At 42.1% G+C, this 17,749-nt stretch overlaps 2 protein-coding genes across 2 annotated transcripts; both read left to right on the top strand.

Annotated features, from left to right (window-relative positions):
- Positions 1 to 3,381: 3,381 nt before the first annotated feature.
- Positions 3,382 to 7,392, top strand: dhdh (Trans-1,2-dihydrobenzene-1,2-diol dehydrogenase). Its single transcript, NM_001141794.1, has 7 exons — positions 3,382 to 3,592; positions 3,742 to 3,853; positions 3,965 to 4,128; positions 4,742 to 4,994; positions 6,243 to 6,367; positions 6,545 to 6,695; positions 6,980 to 7,392. The coding sequence occupies exons 1-7, from the start codon at positions 3,503 to 3,505 to the stop codon at positions 7,087 to 7,089; spliced, it is 1,005 nt and encodes a 334-aa protein (NP_001135266.1). The 5' UTR covers positions 3,382 to 3,502; the 3' UTR covers positions 7,090 to 7,392.
- A 278-nt stretch (positions 7,393 to 7,670) lies between these two features.
- On the top strand, positions 7,671 to 17,574 carry dhdh.2 (dihydrodiol dehydrogenase, tandem duplicate 2). Its single transcript, XM_014175390.2, has 7 exons — positions 7,671 to 8,102; positions 8,623 to 8,734; positions 8,950 to 9,113; positions 9,293 to 9,545; positions 16,124 to 16,248; positions 16,388 to 16,538; positions 17,428 to 17,574. The coding sequence occupies exons 1-7, from the start codon at positions 8,013 to 8,015 to the stop codon at positions 17,535 to 17,537; spliced, it is 1,005 nt and encodes a 334-aa protein (XP_014030865.1). The 5' UTR covers positions 7,671 to 8,012; the 3' UTR covers positions 17,538 to 17,574.
- Positions 17,575 to 17,749: the final 175 nt, after the last annotated feature.

A 17,749-nucleotide genomic window follows, 5' to 3' on the forward strand; every position in this document is an offset into this window, starting at 1 on the left:
TCTGTAGTGACACCTTAGACCGCTGCGCCACTCGGGAGGCCGGAATGTGTGTGTTTCTTGCCAATTTTAACTGTATACTTGTTGTTTGTTTACATGGATTTTATAATGTTGTATATTTTTCCCCCAACACCGCTTAACATCAATTTCTATAGCAGACCCTCATGCCAAATTGAGTCAAAAGCTATTTTGAAATCAACAAAGCATGAGAACACTTTGCCTTTGATTTGTTTGTTTGTTTTTCTTTGTCAATTATGGTGTGCAGGGTGAATACATTGTCTCTCTCTCTCTCTGTCTTTCTCTCTCTTTCTATGGCTGGCTGTACTTTCTCTTTCCCTGCTGACTGAAGGGCTGCTAAGTGATCTACGGTATAGTCTCATCCAATGGGTATGTGCTGCAGACACAGATATAATTCCCAAGGGTTGGCACAATGCAGAAGCTCAAAGACTGCCATTACAGCCTTCTAGCTCGTCTCTTCTCGTCTCTTCCTCAGCTCTATCCTTCTGCTCTATCACACTTTTTTTAATGGAAAGAAAAAACTGCAGCCCCCAAACGTCAGTACATCCCGTTCCATTGACAAAATGACTTATTGGTCCCCTGCACACTTTGCTCTCCCCCCCACATTCATCAAGCTCTCCTCCCATTCTCCCTCCACCTCAAACTCCCCTGTCCTCGGCACCTCCTCTCCTCACCAGCCCGGCGCTCGCCTCCCTCTCCTTGCCTGGCTGTCACCCTCCTCCTTCTGCAGTGACCTTGAGTTACAGATGGAGAGATGGTGGCTCCTTTAGTACAGTGATACTAGTCCCCCCAAATTCACCCAGCTCAAGATATACAGTATATTTCACTTATGGGCAGCTGTGTCTAAGAGGAAATAGAAACCCTTTCAATCAAAACAGGATTATACAGTCTCTCCCTGCATGGACATTTTTATTTCCCATTAAGCTCAAGTCAGAGATGAAATGTTGTTTTGTAGGATGAAGTCTATAGTTGCACAGCTATTGCAGCTCCATAAGAAGGGCACTTCTACTGACAGCTGAAAGCTAAGATGAAGTGATGTGACGGAGTGCAAAGACAAAAGTGTCTTTTGTGATCAGCCACCTTCACACAACAACAACATGGCTCCTGCCATGGAAACCAACCACGGTGACATCTCTGATAGCCACCCAGCCCCCAACACTCCCCCAGCCTTGTCAGTGACAAAGCCAGGGACACAGTCAGACAGAGATGATGCATGAAATTTTAATCAAATAAGCACTCAGTGAGAAGTGATAGGAATGGAAGGCAATCGTCCTGGCTGCTGTGAATTAATGAAGCCCCCGCCTGGCTTCCTGCATGCTAACGTCCTGACTCGGCTCATCTCATCAGCAGTCTCTGTTCCTGGAGCCAACTCCATCTTTACTGTATGACGTCTCGTCTTTCAATCTCAAGCACAATCCCCACAGGGCCCCTGGTCCCACCCCACACCATGCCAACCCTCCTGTCCTTCAGCCCATCTCTGTCAGATATGTGAGCCTGCCTGATTAGTTTTCAGTTCAGAGGCAGGCATGCCCTCTTCTTGACATTGAGAGCCATGCTGGAAACAGAGAAAGATGTCTTGACGAGTCTCAGCAAAGAAAGTTTGACTTTTCATTCCCTCTTATGGCTGGCAGTGTCACAGCTTGGAGGGAGAAAGTTGGGTCCCAGTACCTGGCTTCTTCTCTGCACCAGCCCTGTCCAGAACTTCCATAGCAGACCAACGGAGGCTCTAGGTTATTTCTCTTGCCCCATCATCTGCCACTGCCACAGTGCCACCAGGCCCAATCCTCCCCTCCATACATCCAACACCCAGCTGGACCAGGCCTCTCAGGTATGGCCCTGACTAACACTCACTCCTCCTGCTTCTCTCCCTCTCTCTCTTTCTCTCCTTAACCACCAGGCAGTAACATCACTATGTGCACCTTTCCTGCTGCACACAAAATTTACACAAAAGTGTAACATTTCACCCAAGGCGGAGATGGGCATTCCCATGGCAACCAGGTCCTGTGGTATATGCAGGGAGATTAGGCCAAGCCTGACGCCATTTGCATACAAATTGCCCAGCTGGTACCTTGTTGTTATGACAACGGCACACAGTTCCCAGAATGCCTTTGGAAGTGAGACACAAAGGCAAAGCAGCCGACCAGCAGAGTCAGTCATTGATAAAAATGTATTTTTTTTCACAATGAGAATTGTTTTCCGGACAATGTTCTCATTTGAATCCAATCTCTAGGTATCTGTTTGAAATTTAATTAAGATAGAGGAAGAAAGTACACTGTGTAATAAATATGTGGAAAAAATATATAGATATATATTTATTTTTTGGCTTATTGGGACATATTATTATCATATTATCATATAAAAAGTGATAATAGTCATAAATACATCAGCCTGAAATACAATAATTGTATAAGTTGCACAACAATTAGAAAACAAAATACATGTATGTTTCTCTCTAATCAGATGCTATGGCCATTTCCATGAATGTCAACAATTGTTTTTTCGGGTTGACACTTGTTTGATACCTGATGATGCTTTTATAATGTAACACACAACAGTAATCCATTTGAAATTCTCAGAGCTTTGCAGGATCCCTGAACTACACCTATAACATGTTGCCATCTAGTGGTCCGTTCTGGTAATTCATCTGTTTATCCGTTCTGGTAATGAATCTGTCATAACTGTTTAATGTTTAGCCCAAGGGCAACTGAGCTCTCTCATTTCCATAGTCATCCTAGCTCAGTGTATTGACCAGCAGCTAAACAGCTGTGCTTGGCTGTACTGTGTGTTCCTATGGGAGCTTGTGAACACTGCGGAGCCTACTTGTTCACCCCAGTGGTCCCTGTGGGGCTCCAGTTTAACCATTGGCCTGTGTGCTGCTGTCAAGCCCTTGCAGGCTAATCAATGCCTAATCACAGCCCCCTACCTCCTTCCTAATAGTTCCAGCTTCCCCGGGTTGACCTGCAGCGTTCTGGGACAGTGATTATGTGAGGGCAAAGGGAGTATGTCTCTACACATTAAACCGTCCAGTTTCCCATAATGCTAATGTTGCTGGAGAATTCCATTGAACTGTTCTGTTACAGATTGTCAGAGACAACCGGTATAAACCGCTTTGGCCTGGTTGTAAGAGACTTGTATCAGCAGCATTACATGACTGTATTAACCGGTGGTGGTGCTCCGAGAGTTGGGTGTGTGTGTGCGCTCGTATGTGTGTGTGCGTGTGTGTATGCTTACGCATATGTAGGAGTGTGTGTGTGTGATACACCCGCCTCTCGAGGGGCAGCAGAGTGGAGAGCTGGCATCCCCAGCCTCTCCAGCATATAAATGCAGCAGCAGCTCTCCAGGGTGAAGCTACCAGCTCTGTGGACACGCTGTGGAGCTCCACTACATCTGACCACCCAGCACTCCACAAGGTCACAACCGCTCTCCCCAGCTCTGACCCAAGGCCCAGGCACAGCCCCTCTTACTTGCCAACTACCATCTGTTCAGCATGGCGACCCGGTGGGGACTCTGCGGTGCGGGGAAGATCAGCCACGATTTCAGTGTGGCCATGAAAACCCTCCCTCCTGGAGACCACCAGGTACCCCACTCCACCCAAACAAACACATTCTATTTTTATTCACATGCCGGATGTCTCTCTTCCTCCTGCCTCTCTCTCTCTCTTTCCGTCGGCACTGACAGCTTGCCTAGAAGTGATGAATGACTGTGTGTTTTCCCCTCTCGTTCCAGATAGTGGCAGTGGCTGCGAGGAGTCTGGAGCGTGCCCGGGAGTTTGCCAAGAAGCACAGCATCCCCAAGGCCTATGGGAGCTATGAAGAGCTGGCCAGCGACCCAGAGATTGGTGGGTTAACAGCCTCGGAGGGCCTGTCTGTGCAGCCACAGATAATGTCTTAATGACGTAACTGTTTGAAAATCAGCCTCCAGTCTGTGTACTGTGTGACTGTCCCTGCAGACATGGTGTACCTGGGCGTGCTGCACACGGAGCACTGGCGCCTGGGCCTGCTGGTACTCCAGGCAGGGAAGAACATGCTGTGTGAGAAGCCCTTCGCCATGAACTCCAGGGAGGTGGGGGACCTCATTGCTGCCTCCAAGAAGTCCAACGTCTTTCTCATGGAGGTGTGGGAAAGGCTCAATGAGAGTTGGGGTTTCCATAAACATGTATCTGTCTGTTAACATGATTTATTGCTTGATTCTCACCATTTGTACTGTTGTCACATTGTTGTAGCAAATATCAGACCTGGGTAAAATACTATTTCAAATATCTAAATTACTTTCACATACTGTACATGCAAAGTAAGTATTCAGATATCTTGTATTTGAAAAGACCAGTAGCTATGTATTTGGAAATACACTTGGAAAGTATTTGAAAATACTCAAATACACTCCCATACATTTAACCCAGGTATTTGAATATATTATTTGAAAAAGGTATTTGAAAATACTATCAAATACAATTTGGTAGACTATCTGGTGTTTACAAATAACCACTGAAATATTCAAATAAAAGTACTTGTTTGGGCTGCGTATTTGAAAATACTGAAATACACAGAAAAAAGTATTTTAAATATCAGATCCTCAAATACACATGTATTTGAACCAAGGTCTGTCAAATATATGTCTGTATTTTGTTGATCATATGAGGGCTGTTGTAGAAATGACCAAGTTGAGGTATAGAAAGGAACTGTCTGTCCACACTGTGAGGTGATGGTCTCTCTCTGTCCTCTCCCAGGCCATCTGGTCCCGTTGTTTCCCACTGCACAGGGAGGTTCGCAGGCTGCTGGCTGAGGACGCCATCGGCGACATAAAGCTGGTGAAGGCCTCTTTTGGCTCCCCTCAGCTTCACATCCCCCGCTCGGTGGAGAAGGAGCTGGGAGGAGGCGCTCTGCTGGACATTGGGGTCTACACTTTGCAGTTTGTGTTGATGGTGTTCAACGGGGAGAGACCAGAGTCCATCCATGCCACTGGAGTTCTTCTCAACTCAGGTATTAATCTTGGCACCTACTGTACATGTAGTACCAAATATCCTGTGCGTGCTGGCCAGCTAACAATCTATCACAAGATACTACTCACTGGTCATGTAAGCATGTCCCCATTCTCATCGACGGGGCTGTAGTGGAGCAGGTTGAGAGCTTCAAATTCCTTAGTGTCCACATCAACATCAAATTACAATGGTCCAAACACACCAAGACAGTCGTGAAGAGGGCACGAAAAAGCCTATTCCCCCTCAGGAAACTAAAAAGATTTGGCATGGGTCCTGAGATCCTCAAAAGGTTCTACAGCTGCAACATCGAGAGCATCCTGACCGGTTGCATCACTTCCTGGTACGGCAATTGCTCGGCCTCCGACCGCAAGGCACTTCAGAGTACGGCCCAGTACATCACTGGGGCAAAGCTGCCTGCCATCCAGGACCTCTACACCAGGCAGTGTCAGAGGAAGGCCCTGAAAATTGTCAAAGACCCCAGCCACCCCAGTCATAGACTGTTCTCTCTACTACCGCATGGCAAGCGGTACCGGAGTGCCAAGTCTAGGACAAAAAGGCTTCTCAACAGTTTTTACCCCCAAGCCATAAGACTCCTGAACAGGTAACCAAATGGTTACCCGGACTATTTGCATTGTGTGCCCTCCCCCTGCCCCCCCCCCCCCCCCCCCCGCTATTCTCTGTTTATCTTATATGCATAGTCACTTTAACTATACATTCATGTACATACTACCTCAATTGGCCCGACCAACCAGTGCTCCCGCACATTGGCTAACCCGGGCTATCTGCATTGTGTCCCACCACCCACTAACCCCTCTTTTTACGCTACTGCTACTCTCTGTTCATCATATATGCATAGTCACTTTAACCATACCCACATGTACATACTACCTCAATAAGCCTGACTAACCGGTGTCTGTATATAGACTTGCTACTCTTATTTTCAAATGTCTTTTTACTGTTGTTTTATTTCTTTACTTACCTACACACACACACACACACACATACCTTTTTTTCCGCACTATTGGTTAGTAAGTATAAGCCAGTAAGTAAGAATTTCACTGTAAGGTCTACACCTACACCGGTCAAGTAAACCAGAGAGGGTGGGACGGGGACAATGAGTTTGGAATTGGGCACAACCCAAGGATCAGATTAGCATTGGGGTCAGTATTAACTAGGCCTACAACAATAATTCATTACTTATTGAAGTGTAAAGGGCTAACTTTCTGTTTGACTTGTTGATGGTTGATAGGAGTGGATGAGTCCATGGTGGTGGTGATGAAGTTTGCCAGGAACAGGCTGGCTTTCTGTTTCTTCTCCATTGCTGTTTCACTGCCTAACGACGCCACCATCAGCGGAACAAAGGGCACCATCAGGGTATGTTGCTACTGAATCAACCTTTTAAACTGCCCAGTCTGTTTTATCTTCATTTAGGGGAAATGTAATATAGTGATGAAAGAGCCAACAGATGCTAAACAATGTCTGATCTACAGTATGTCCCTGATTGAGATTTCATTGAGATGTATTATTTATGTCTGTTTCCTGTCCTCTCAGGTTCTAGGTCCCATGCATTGTCCCACCACACTGGAGGTGAATGGGAAGACGACACAGTACCCCCTGCCTGAGCCCTCCTTACCTCTGAACTTCACTAACAGCACTGGGCTGCGCTACGAGGCTGAGGAAGTCAGGCAGTGCCTGCTCAAAGGTATGGTGCCTCGCAAGGTCTTACCAGAGAAAAACACAATTTCTCTGTTCTAAGACGAGTGTTTGTTTGAACAGATATACAACAACAATCCAATTGCAATGCTGTTGGTAGATCCTAGAAAATAAACATTAAAAACAGTAAAATGAACCATAACATTGTTGTTATACATGCTGCTTCCAACCTGAACCTATGCTTACAATACAGTCAGTCAATTTCTGTTTACAATACAGTCAGTCAATTTCTGCTTACAATACAGTCAGTCAATTTCTCCTTCTCTTCCGCAGGACTGAAGGAGAGCCCCAGAATGCCCCTGTCTGAGTCGGCCCTGCTCACTGAGGTTATGGATGAGTGCAGGAAACAAGTGGGAGTGGTCTTCAACCAGGACAGCCAATAACCACCCCTCACTCGCCACTCGACCATCTGACCTGTGCCACAGGGCCTTGACATGGACAGAGCTGTTTGAGGCAGGAGGGAGGGATCAAGCCCTGAGTGTATATGATCCCCTCATGACTTAGCCCTATACAGCTTGCACCTGATGTGAGACAAATTTGAACACGATGACAATAAAGACAAGGAAGCCTGAGTTGATTAGTAGGCTACTGTGAGCTGCTAAGACTGACAGGTTAAATTAAGAGTACCAAAGTCTGTCACAGTGAAGTGTATGATTGATGGGTTCAATAAAGGACACTCATTGTCATGGTGAGGTTTATTTCATGAGGTGACAAGATCATCCTAAGAGGGTGATCATCAGTCAGAATAGATTCGAAATTGGAGAAAAAACGAGTTGTCATAGACACATTGTTGGACCCCATATTGAAAACTATTGTCTGAGTAAACAATGACTTTGCTACCCAAGGTCATGGGTGGAAAAAAGGCCTGATGAGTCAGCAAGTTTAGATATGGCACATTTGACAACATAGGCTACCTTGGCCAGCTTTTAGGTTTCAGTACACCAAGCAGCACATGGGGAAATAATGTAATTTAAAAGTAATTAAAATATTTTATATTGAAGATTTGAAGTGTTGTAGGCCTAATGCAAAATTTGAACATAATTTATTCATTAGACACAATAGAAATCAGCACCAAACCGCGGTCTGTTATGGGTGTAAAATGGCACGTTGATGCCATCTGTTGGTAAATGTACGTTACTGCAACACCAGTGTTTTATAACGAGTGTGCTTGATATACCCGGATGTGTTTGTAATATTCTGAACACGACTGGTTGGTTACTCGCGTCAATGACGCTGTCTCGTCATTTCATCAAAACAGAGTCTGTCTCCACCTGCTGGCTAATAGTTACATGTTTTCTACGCCAATATGGCAACCAGGTGGGGAATCTGTAGCGCCGGGAAAATCAGCCATGATTTTACAGTGGCACTGAAAACCCTCCCTCCCGGAGACCATCAGGTACTTGTACCCGTTTACAGTAGACAGTGACACCCACCACCACAGACTTTATTTTGGTCGTGTTCAAGCCTCAGTTTGCTATCGTCGGCGTGGAGTTTCAAATGGACGTGAATAATCTGAACTGTTGTATGCGTTGTTTGTTGGCAACCTTGCACTTTACGAAGTTTTTTGGAACAGATTCCTGTTGGAACGTTCCACAAATTATACCCACCCGTTTTATGATCAAGAATCAGAAGGTTGCACTGCACCCATGTAGTTAACTTTAAGTAGATTGTAACAGTTACAATGTGGCCCATTGTAATGAATTTTTCGAGTTGCTGACATTACATTGTCGTTTACTTCCACACGGTATGCTCTGCGCAGATGAATGATTTACCGTAAAACTCGAACTAAATGAGCATGAGCGAAATGTAATATATAAATGTGAAAGTGGCTTATTTAAAAGTGCCACAGGCTACAAAAAGGTTGCAAATGTAAAGTGATGAATGAATGAAAAAGCCCACCTTTTGGTCTTCCCTAGATTGTTGCTGTGGCAGCTCGGAAACTACAGGACGCTCAGGAGTTTGCAAAGAAGCACAGCATCCCTCAAGCCTATGGCAGCTATGAGGAACTGGCCAGAGATCCAGAGATTGGTCAGTGTCATGTCGCAAACATAATCTAGCCGTCACCTCAGGTGCTTAATGTCCCTCTCGGCGTGTGTAATATGCGTCAGAACAGTGTTTATTAGTGCATTTTATTATGTCATTTTTCTAAACGGCCTTACGTCCAGTAATAAAATGTATTCCTCTTCTAATTCTTTAAAGTGTATCCTTAATCCTGTCTCCTCATTGTCACTGTGTGTGGGTAGAGGTGGTATATGTGGGCACCATCCACCCATACCACCTGCCAGTTGGCATGCTCTTCATGAAGGCCCAGAAGAATGTGCTGTGTGAGAAGCCTATGGCCATGAACCTCAGAGAGGTGCAAGAGCTGGTGGCCTCTGCTAAGATGAACCAAGTCTTTCTCATGGAGGTAATATGGACTGTTACACCTGTGTCATTATGACCACGTCACATACCCAGCCAGTGTTTCAACAGCACGCAGGTGAAGGCAGCCCTGTGTGAGTGTGTGTTAAAAACAATACTTTATTCATCTTTGTTCATGTATATGTGTTTAACCATAGTGCTCTCCCTCCTCCCTTGATGCTCCAGGCAGTGTGGACCCGCTTCTTCCCAGCTTCTCTGGAGATGGAGTGCCTGCTGTCTCGGGGGGAGGTGGGTGAGGTGAAGATGGTAAAGGCAGACTTCGGGGTGCCCCTCATGCACGTGCCCAGAGCGGTGGAGAAGGAGCTGGGAGGAGGGGCGCTGCTGGACATCGGCATCTACTGCCTGCAGTTTATATGCATGGTGTACAATGGAGAGAAGCCTGAGTGTATCCAAGCCACCGGTGTCTGTCTGGACACAGGTAGCGAGACAGCGATGGGACATTTAGTTGTAGATATTGGGGCTACTAGTGGTGTACCTATTGGGGATATCCTACTAGTCCTTTACCTATTGGGGATATATTACTAGTCCTTTACCTATTGGCGATAACCTACTAGTCCTTTACCTATTGGGGATATATTACTAGTCCTTTACCTATTGGGGATATATTACTAGTCCTTTACCTATTGGGGATATATTACTAGTCCTTTACCTATTGGGGATATATTACTAGTCCTTTACCTATTGGGGATATATTACTAGTCCTTTACCTATTGGGGATATATTACTAGTCCTTTACCTATTGGCGATATATTACTAGTCCTTCAGCTATTGAGGATATCCTACTAGTCCTTTAGCTATTGGGGATATATTACTAGTCCTTTACCTATTGGGGATATATTACTAGTGCTTTACCTATTGGGGATATATTACTAGTCCTTCAGCTATTGAGGATATCCTACTAGTCCTTTAGCTATTGGGGATATATTACTAGTCCTTTACCTATTGGGGATATACTACTAGTCCTTTACCTATTGGGGATATATTACTAGTCCTTTACCTATTGGGGATATATTACTAGTCCTTTACCTATTGGGGATATATTACTAGTCCTTTACCTATTGGGGATATATTACTAGTCCTTTACCTATTGGGGATATATTACTAGTCCTTTAGCTATTGGGGATATATTACTAGTCCTTTACCTATTGGGGATATATTACTAGTCCTTTACCTATTGGGGATATATTACTAGTCCTTTACCTATTGGGGATATATTACTAGTCCTTTACCTATTGGGGATATATTACTAGTCCTTTACCTATTGGGGATAGCCTACTAGTCCTTTACCTATTGGGGATATATTACTAGTCCTTTACCTATTGGGGATATATTACTAGTCCTTTACCTATTGGGGATATATTACTAGTCCTTTAGCTATTGGGGATATCATACTAGTGCTTTACCTATTGGGGATATATTACTAGTGCTTTACCTATTGGGGATATATTACTAGTCCTTTACCTATTGGGGATATATTACTAGTTCTTTACCTATTGGGGATATATTACTAGTCCTTTAGCTATTGGGGATATCATACTAGTGCTTTACCTATTGGGGATATATTACTAGTGCTTTACCTATTGGGGATATATTACTAGTCCTTTACCTATTGGGGACAGCCTACTAGTCATTTACCTATTGGGGATATCCTACTAGTCCTTTACCTATGGGGGATATATTACTAGTCCTTTACCTATTGGGGATATATTACTAGTCCTTTACCTATTGGGGACAGCCTACTAGTCCTTTACCTATTGGGGATATCCTACTAGTCCTTTACCTATTGGGGATATATTACTAGTCCTTTACCTATTGGGGATATATTACTAGTCCTTTAGCTATTGGGGATATATTACTAGTCCTTTACCTATTGAGGATATATTACTAGTCCTTTAGCTATTGGGGATATATTACTAGTCCTTTACCTATTGGGGATATATTACTAGTCCTTTACCTATTGGGGATATATTACTAGTCCTTTACCTATTGGGGATATATTACTAGTCCTTTACCTATTGGGGATATATTACTAGTCCTTTACCTATTGGGGATATATTACTAGTGCTTTACCTATTGGGGATATATTACTAGTGCTTTACCTATTGGGGATATATTACTAGTGCTTTACCTATTGGGGATATATTACTAGTGCTTTACCTATTGGGGATATATTACTAGTGCTTTACCTATTGGGGATATATTACTAGTCCTTTACCTATTGGGGATATATTACTAGTCCTTTAGCTATTGGGGATATATTACTAGTGCTTTACCTATTGGGGATATATTACTAGTGCTTTACCTATTGGGGATATATTACTAGTGCTTTACCTATTGGGGATATATTACTAGTGCTTTACCTATTGGATATATTACTAGTGCTTTAGCTATTGGGGATATATTACTAGTCCTTTACCTATTGGGGATATATTACTAGTCCTTTACCTATTGGGGATATATTACTAGTGCTTTACCTATTGAGGATATATTACTAGTGCTTTACCTATTGGGGATATATTACTAGTCCTTTACCTATTGGGGATATATTACTAGTGCTTTACCTATTGGGGATATATTACTAGTCCTTTACCTATGGGGGATATATTACTAGTCCTTTACCTATTGGGGATATATTACTAGTCCTTTACCTATTGGGGATATATTACTAGTCCTTTACCTATTGAGGATATATTACTAGTCCTTTACCTATTGGGGATATATTACTAGTCCTTTACCTATTGGGGATATATTACTAGTCCTTTACCTATTGGGGATATATTACTAGTCCTTTAGCTATTGGGGATATATTACTAGTCCTTTTGCTATTGGGGATATATTACTAGTCCTTTACCTATTGGGGATATATTACTAGTGCTTTAGCTATTGGGGATATATTACTAGTCCTTTACCTATTGGGGATATATTACTAGTCCTTTACCTATTGGGGATATATTACTAGTGCTTTACCTATTGGGGATATATTACTAGTCCTTTACCTATTGGGGATATATTACTAGTCCTTTAGCTATTGAGGATATCCTACTAGTCCTTTACCTATTGGGGATATATTACTAGTCCTTTACCTATTGAGGATATCCTACTAGTCCTTTACCTATTGGGGATATATTACTAGTCCTTTACCTATTGGGGATATATTACTAGTCCTTTACCTATTGGGGATATATTACTAGTCCTTTACCTATTGGGGATATATTACTAGTCCTTTACCTATTGGGGATATATTACTAGTCCTTTACCTATTGGGGATATATTACTAGTGCTTTACCTATTGGGGATATATTACTAGTCCTTTAGCTATTGGGGATATATTACTAGTCCTTTACCTATTGGGGATATATTACTAGTCCTTTACCTATTGGGGATATATTACTAGTGCTTTACCTATTGGGGATATATTACTAGTGCTTTACCTATTGGGGATATATTACTAGTGCTTTAGCTATTGGGGATATATTACTAGTCCTTTACCTATTGGGGATATCCTACTAGTCCTTTAGCTATTGGGGATATATTACTAGTCCTTTACCTATTGGGGATATATTACTAGTCCTTTACCTATTGGGGATATATTACTAGTCCTTTACCTATTGGGGATATCCTACTAGTCCTTTACCTATTGGGGATATATTACTAGTCCTTTAGCTATTGGGGATATATTACTAGTCCTTTACCTATTGGATATATTACTAGTCCTTTACCTATTGGGGATATATTACTAGTGCTTTACCTATTGGGGATATATTACTAGTGCTTTACCTATTGGGGATATATTACTAGTGCTTTACCTATTGGGGATATATTACTAGTCCTTTACCTATTGGGGATATATTACTAGTGCTTTACCTATTGGGGATATATTACTAGTCCTTTACCTATTGGGGATATATTACTAGTGCTTTACCTATTGGGGATATATTACTAGTCCTTTAGCTATTGGGGATATATTACTAGTCCTTTACCTATTGGGGATATCCTACTAGTCCTTTAGCTATTAGGGATATATTACTAGTGCTTTAGCTATTGGGGATATCCTACTAGTCCTTTAGCTATTGGCGATATATTACTAGTCCTTTACCTATTGGGGATATATTACTAGTCCTTTAGCTATTGGGGATATATTACTAGTGCTTTACCTATTGGGGATATATTACTAGTCCTTTAGCTATTGGGGATATATTACTAGTGCTTTACCTATTGGGGATATATTACTAGTCCTTTACCTATTGGGGATAGCCTACTAGTCATTTACCTATTGGGGATATCCTACTAGTCCTTTACCTATTGGGGATATATTACTAGTGCTTTACCTATTGGGGATATATTACTAGTGCTTTACCTATTGGGGATATATTACTAGTCCTTTACCTATTGGGGATATATTACTAGTCCTTTACCTATTGGGGATATATTACTAGTCCTTTACCTATTGGGGATATATTACTAGTCCTTTACCTATTGGGGATATATTACTAGTCCTTTACCTATTGGGGATATATTACTAGTCCTTTACCTATTGGGGATATATTACTAGTCCTTTACCTATTGGGGATAACCTACTAGTCCTTTACCTATTGGGGATATATTACTAGTCCTTTACCTATTGGGGATATATTACTAGTCCTTTACCTATTGGGGATATATTACTAGTCCTTTAGCTATTGGGGATATATTACTAGTGCTTTACCTATTGGGGATATATTACTAGTGCTTTACCTATTGGGGATATATTACTAGTGCTTTACCTATTGGGGATATATTACTAGTCCTTTAGCTATTGAGGATATCCTACTAGTCCTTTTGCTATTGGGGATATATTACTAGTCCTTTACCTATTGGGGATATATTACTAGTGCTTTACCTATTGAGGATATCCTACTAGTCCTTTACCTATTGGGGATATATTACTAGTCCTTTACCTATTGGGGATATCCTACTAGTGCTTTACCTATTGGGGATATATTACTAGTGCTTTAGCTATTGGGGATATATTACTAGTCCTTTACCTATTGGGGATATATTACTAGTGCTTTACCTATTGGGGATATATTACTAGTGCTTTAGCTATTGGGGATATATTACTAGTCCTTTACCTATTGGGGATATCCTACTAGTCCTTTACCTATTGGGGATATATTACTAGTCCTTTACCTATTGGGGATAACCTACTAGTCCTTTAGCTATTGAGGATATATTACTAGTCCTTTACCTATTGGGGATATATTACTAGTCCTTTACCTATTGGGGATATATTACTAGTCCTTTAGCTATTGAGGATATCCTACTAGTCCTTTACCTATTGGGGATATATTACTAGTCCTTTACCTATTGGGGATATATTACTAGTCCTTTACCTATTGGGGATATATTACTAGTCCTTTACCTATTGGATATATTACTAGTCCTTTACCTATTGGGGATATATTACTAGTCCTTTACCTATTGGGGATATCCTACTAGTCCTTTACCTATTGGGGATATATTACTAGTCCTTTACCTATTGGGGATATATTACTAGTCCTTTACCTATTGGGGATATATTACTAGTCCTTTACCTATTGGGGATATATTACTAGTGCTTTACCTATTGGATATATTACTAGTCCTTTACCTATTGGGGATATATTACTAGTGCTTTACCTATTGGATATATTACTAGTCCTTTAGCTATTGGGGATATATTACTAGTCCTTTACCTATTGGGGATATATTACTAGTCCTTTACCTATTGGGGATATATTACTAGTCCTTTACCTATTGGGGATATATTACTAGTCCTTTAGCTATTGAGGATATATTACTAGTCCTTTACCTATTGGGGATATATTACTAGTCCTTTACCTATTGGGGATATATTACTAGTGCTTTACCTATTGGGGATATATTACTAGTGCTTTAGCTATTGGGGATATATTACTAGTCCTTTACCTATTGGGGATATATTACTAGTCCTTTACCTATTGGGGATATATTACTAGTCCTTTAGCTATTGGGGATATATTACTAGTCCTTTACCTATTGGGGATATATTACTAGTCCTTTAGCTATTGGGGATATATTACTAGTCCTTTACCTATTGGGGATATCCTACTAGTCCTTTAGCTATTAGGGATATATTACTAGTGCTTTAGCTATTGGGGATATCCTACTAGTCCTTTAGCTATTGGCGATAACCTACTAGTCCTTTAGGTATTGGCGATAACCTACTAGTCCTTTAGCTATTGGGGATATCCTAGTACCGCAGCTAGCAATTGTAGAGAACACTAAGGTCATATCTTTATATTCTCCACTTTTTTAGATTTTTACCCTTGTGTCAACTCCCTGCTTCTGATATATATTCCTGTGGTATCAGTGTTAGTCTTCTCCCTGTTGTTTTTAAACATAAAAACATGTACCTTTTATTTAACTAGGCAAGTCAGTTAAAATGAAGTTCTTATTTACAATGACGGCCTACACTCTGTTTGTTGTTTGTTCTGTTGCTCTCTTTGGGTTCACTCAGAGGTCATTCCATTGCCACTGAGGTTTAAATTACAACAATCTTCTTTACAACCGTTTAGCTTGAGGTTTACAATGGTTAGCTTGTAAAAGTTGTGCAGCAGCTGTTTTAGTATTACCTACTGAATCTGTAAATTCTGTCATTTTTAACCAGTCTTTCTTTCTAGTTTTTCTTTGATTAGGCTTCACTCTCACCTCTATCACTTTTACTGTAGGAAAATATTTCTTAGTGCTATTCAGGTAGTCCAAAAGTGGAATGTTAATGACTCCCTGCAACGACAGTGCTACTAAGCAAGTTCATGTTCCATACAATGCAGTGCTGAAGACCAGTGTTCTCTCTAGTTTGAATGGACGATATGGTCTGTGGAAATGACATGATGGAAGGACTACTGAAATGTTAGAGGGAGAGAAAGTGTGTCAGTATGTGTTGAACATGTTAGCAGGTGTATTTCTTTATCAGCCATGTCATTGTGTTTGTGCTAGGTGTGGATGAAGGCATGGTGGTCACCCTGAAGTTCTCCAGGAACAGAATGGCAGTGTTCACCTGCTCTGTTGCCGTGGAGCTTCCCAACAACGCTGTTATCGTTGGCACCAAGGGAACCATCAGGGTAGGTTCTACAAGGGCCACACTCCTCCAAAAACACGTTTGATACGTTGAATCAATATCGCATCATAGCTAATCATAACAAGTCTAATTATACAGTATGTATTCTAGTGGTGGTGTACACTATGTGTTAATTCACCTAGGTTCCTGAGCACATGTGGTGTCCTACCTCCCTGGTGGTGAATGGGAAGGAGATTCAATACCCTCTGCCTGAGCCCTACCTGCCCCTCAACTTCATCAACAGCACTGGGATGCGCTATGAGGCAGAGGAGGTGCGCCAGTGCCTGCTCAAAGGTACACTGATGAGACCATAGATATAACATTGTTTTTCTTTATCAACTATTCCCCATGTATGTGTGCGACATGGATTGCCTTTCAACTAGCTCACCGCCTCCCCTAAATGTTGAAGCAGTTACAGACCCATGTCTTGTTTACTCAGTATGAATTCACCACAAGATGGCAGCAAACCATCTGAAATGCCCTCAATATGGGGGGGGGGGGGGTTCGAACACGGCCCCATTCACATCAATCGAGCTCTAGTGGAGCGGGATGAGAGCTTCAAGTTCCCCGTTGTCCAAATCACCAAGGACCTATTATGGTCCAAACACACCACGGCAGCGCCTCTTCCCCCTCAGAAGGCTGAAAAGATTTGGCATGGGCCCTCAGATCCTGACTAGCTGCATCACGGCTTGGTATGGCAACTGCTCAGCATCCAACCACAAAGTACTATAGAGGGTACTGCACATTTGAGTGGCCCTTTGTTCCCAGCACAAGGTGCACTTATAAAGATCATGCTGTTTAATCAGCTTCTTGATAATCCATCTTGGCAAAAGAGAAATGCTCACTAGCAGGGATGTAAACACATTTGTGCACACAATGAGATGTAAGCTTTTTGTGCATGTAGTCTTATTTCAGCTCATGAAACCAACACTTTATATGTTGAGTTTATATTTTTGTTCAGTAGATTTTCATTTAGCAAATCTTTTAATTCAACTCTGTTGTTGGGAATGGGCTCGATAAAGTCTACACCAATTATAGTCAGTGCATGTGACCAATTTTTTTCTATTTGATGTGTTCCTCAGAAAACAGGTGTACCTTCTGATGTAAGCTCTGCCTAATGGCTCCTGGCAACGTGTTAGAATTACGCAGTCTGTCAGACAATGCAATCTCTTGTGTCCTGTAGGCCTGAAGGAGAGCCCCAGGATGTCCCAGGCAGACTCTCTGCTCCTGGCTGAGGTGATGGATGAGGCACGCAGGCAGGTGGGGGTGGTTTACAGCCAGGACTGCCAGTAACCAACAGACCTTTGTTCATTAAAATGATCCACTTAAATTGTCTTTGTCATCAAAACACTTCATGATATTAGGGAAAGTCAATTGAGTCCTTGAAATAATAAGACCACATTAAGAAAATGAACTGAGGCACATTAGTGTACATTATGTAGTGTTAACAGTTTGTCAGTGGTGAGTAGCTCCAAGCCAGTCTGAGACGGCACATAAACAGTCCA

The sequence above is a fragment of the Salmo salar genome, chromosome ssa26, assembly GCF_905237065.1.
Source record: "Salmo salar chromosome ssa26, Ssal_v3.1, whole genome shotgun sequence".
In the NCBI taxonomy this organism is placed as follows: domain Eukaryota; kingdom Metazoa; phylum Chordata; class Actinopteri; order Salmoniformes; family Salmonidae; genus Salmo; species Salmo salar.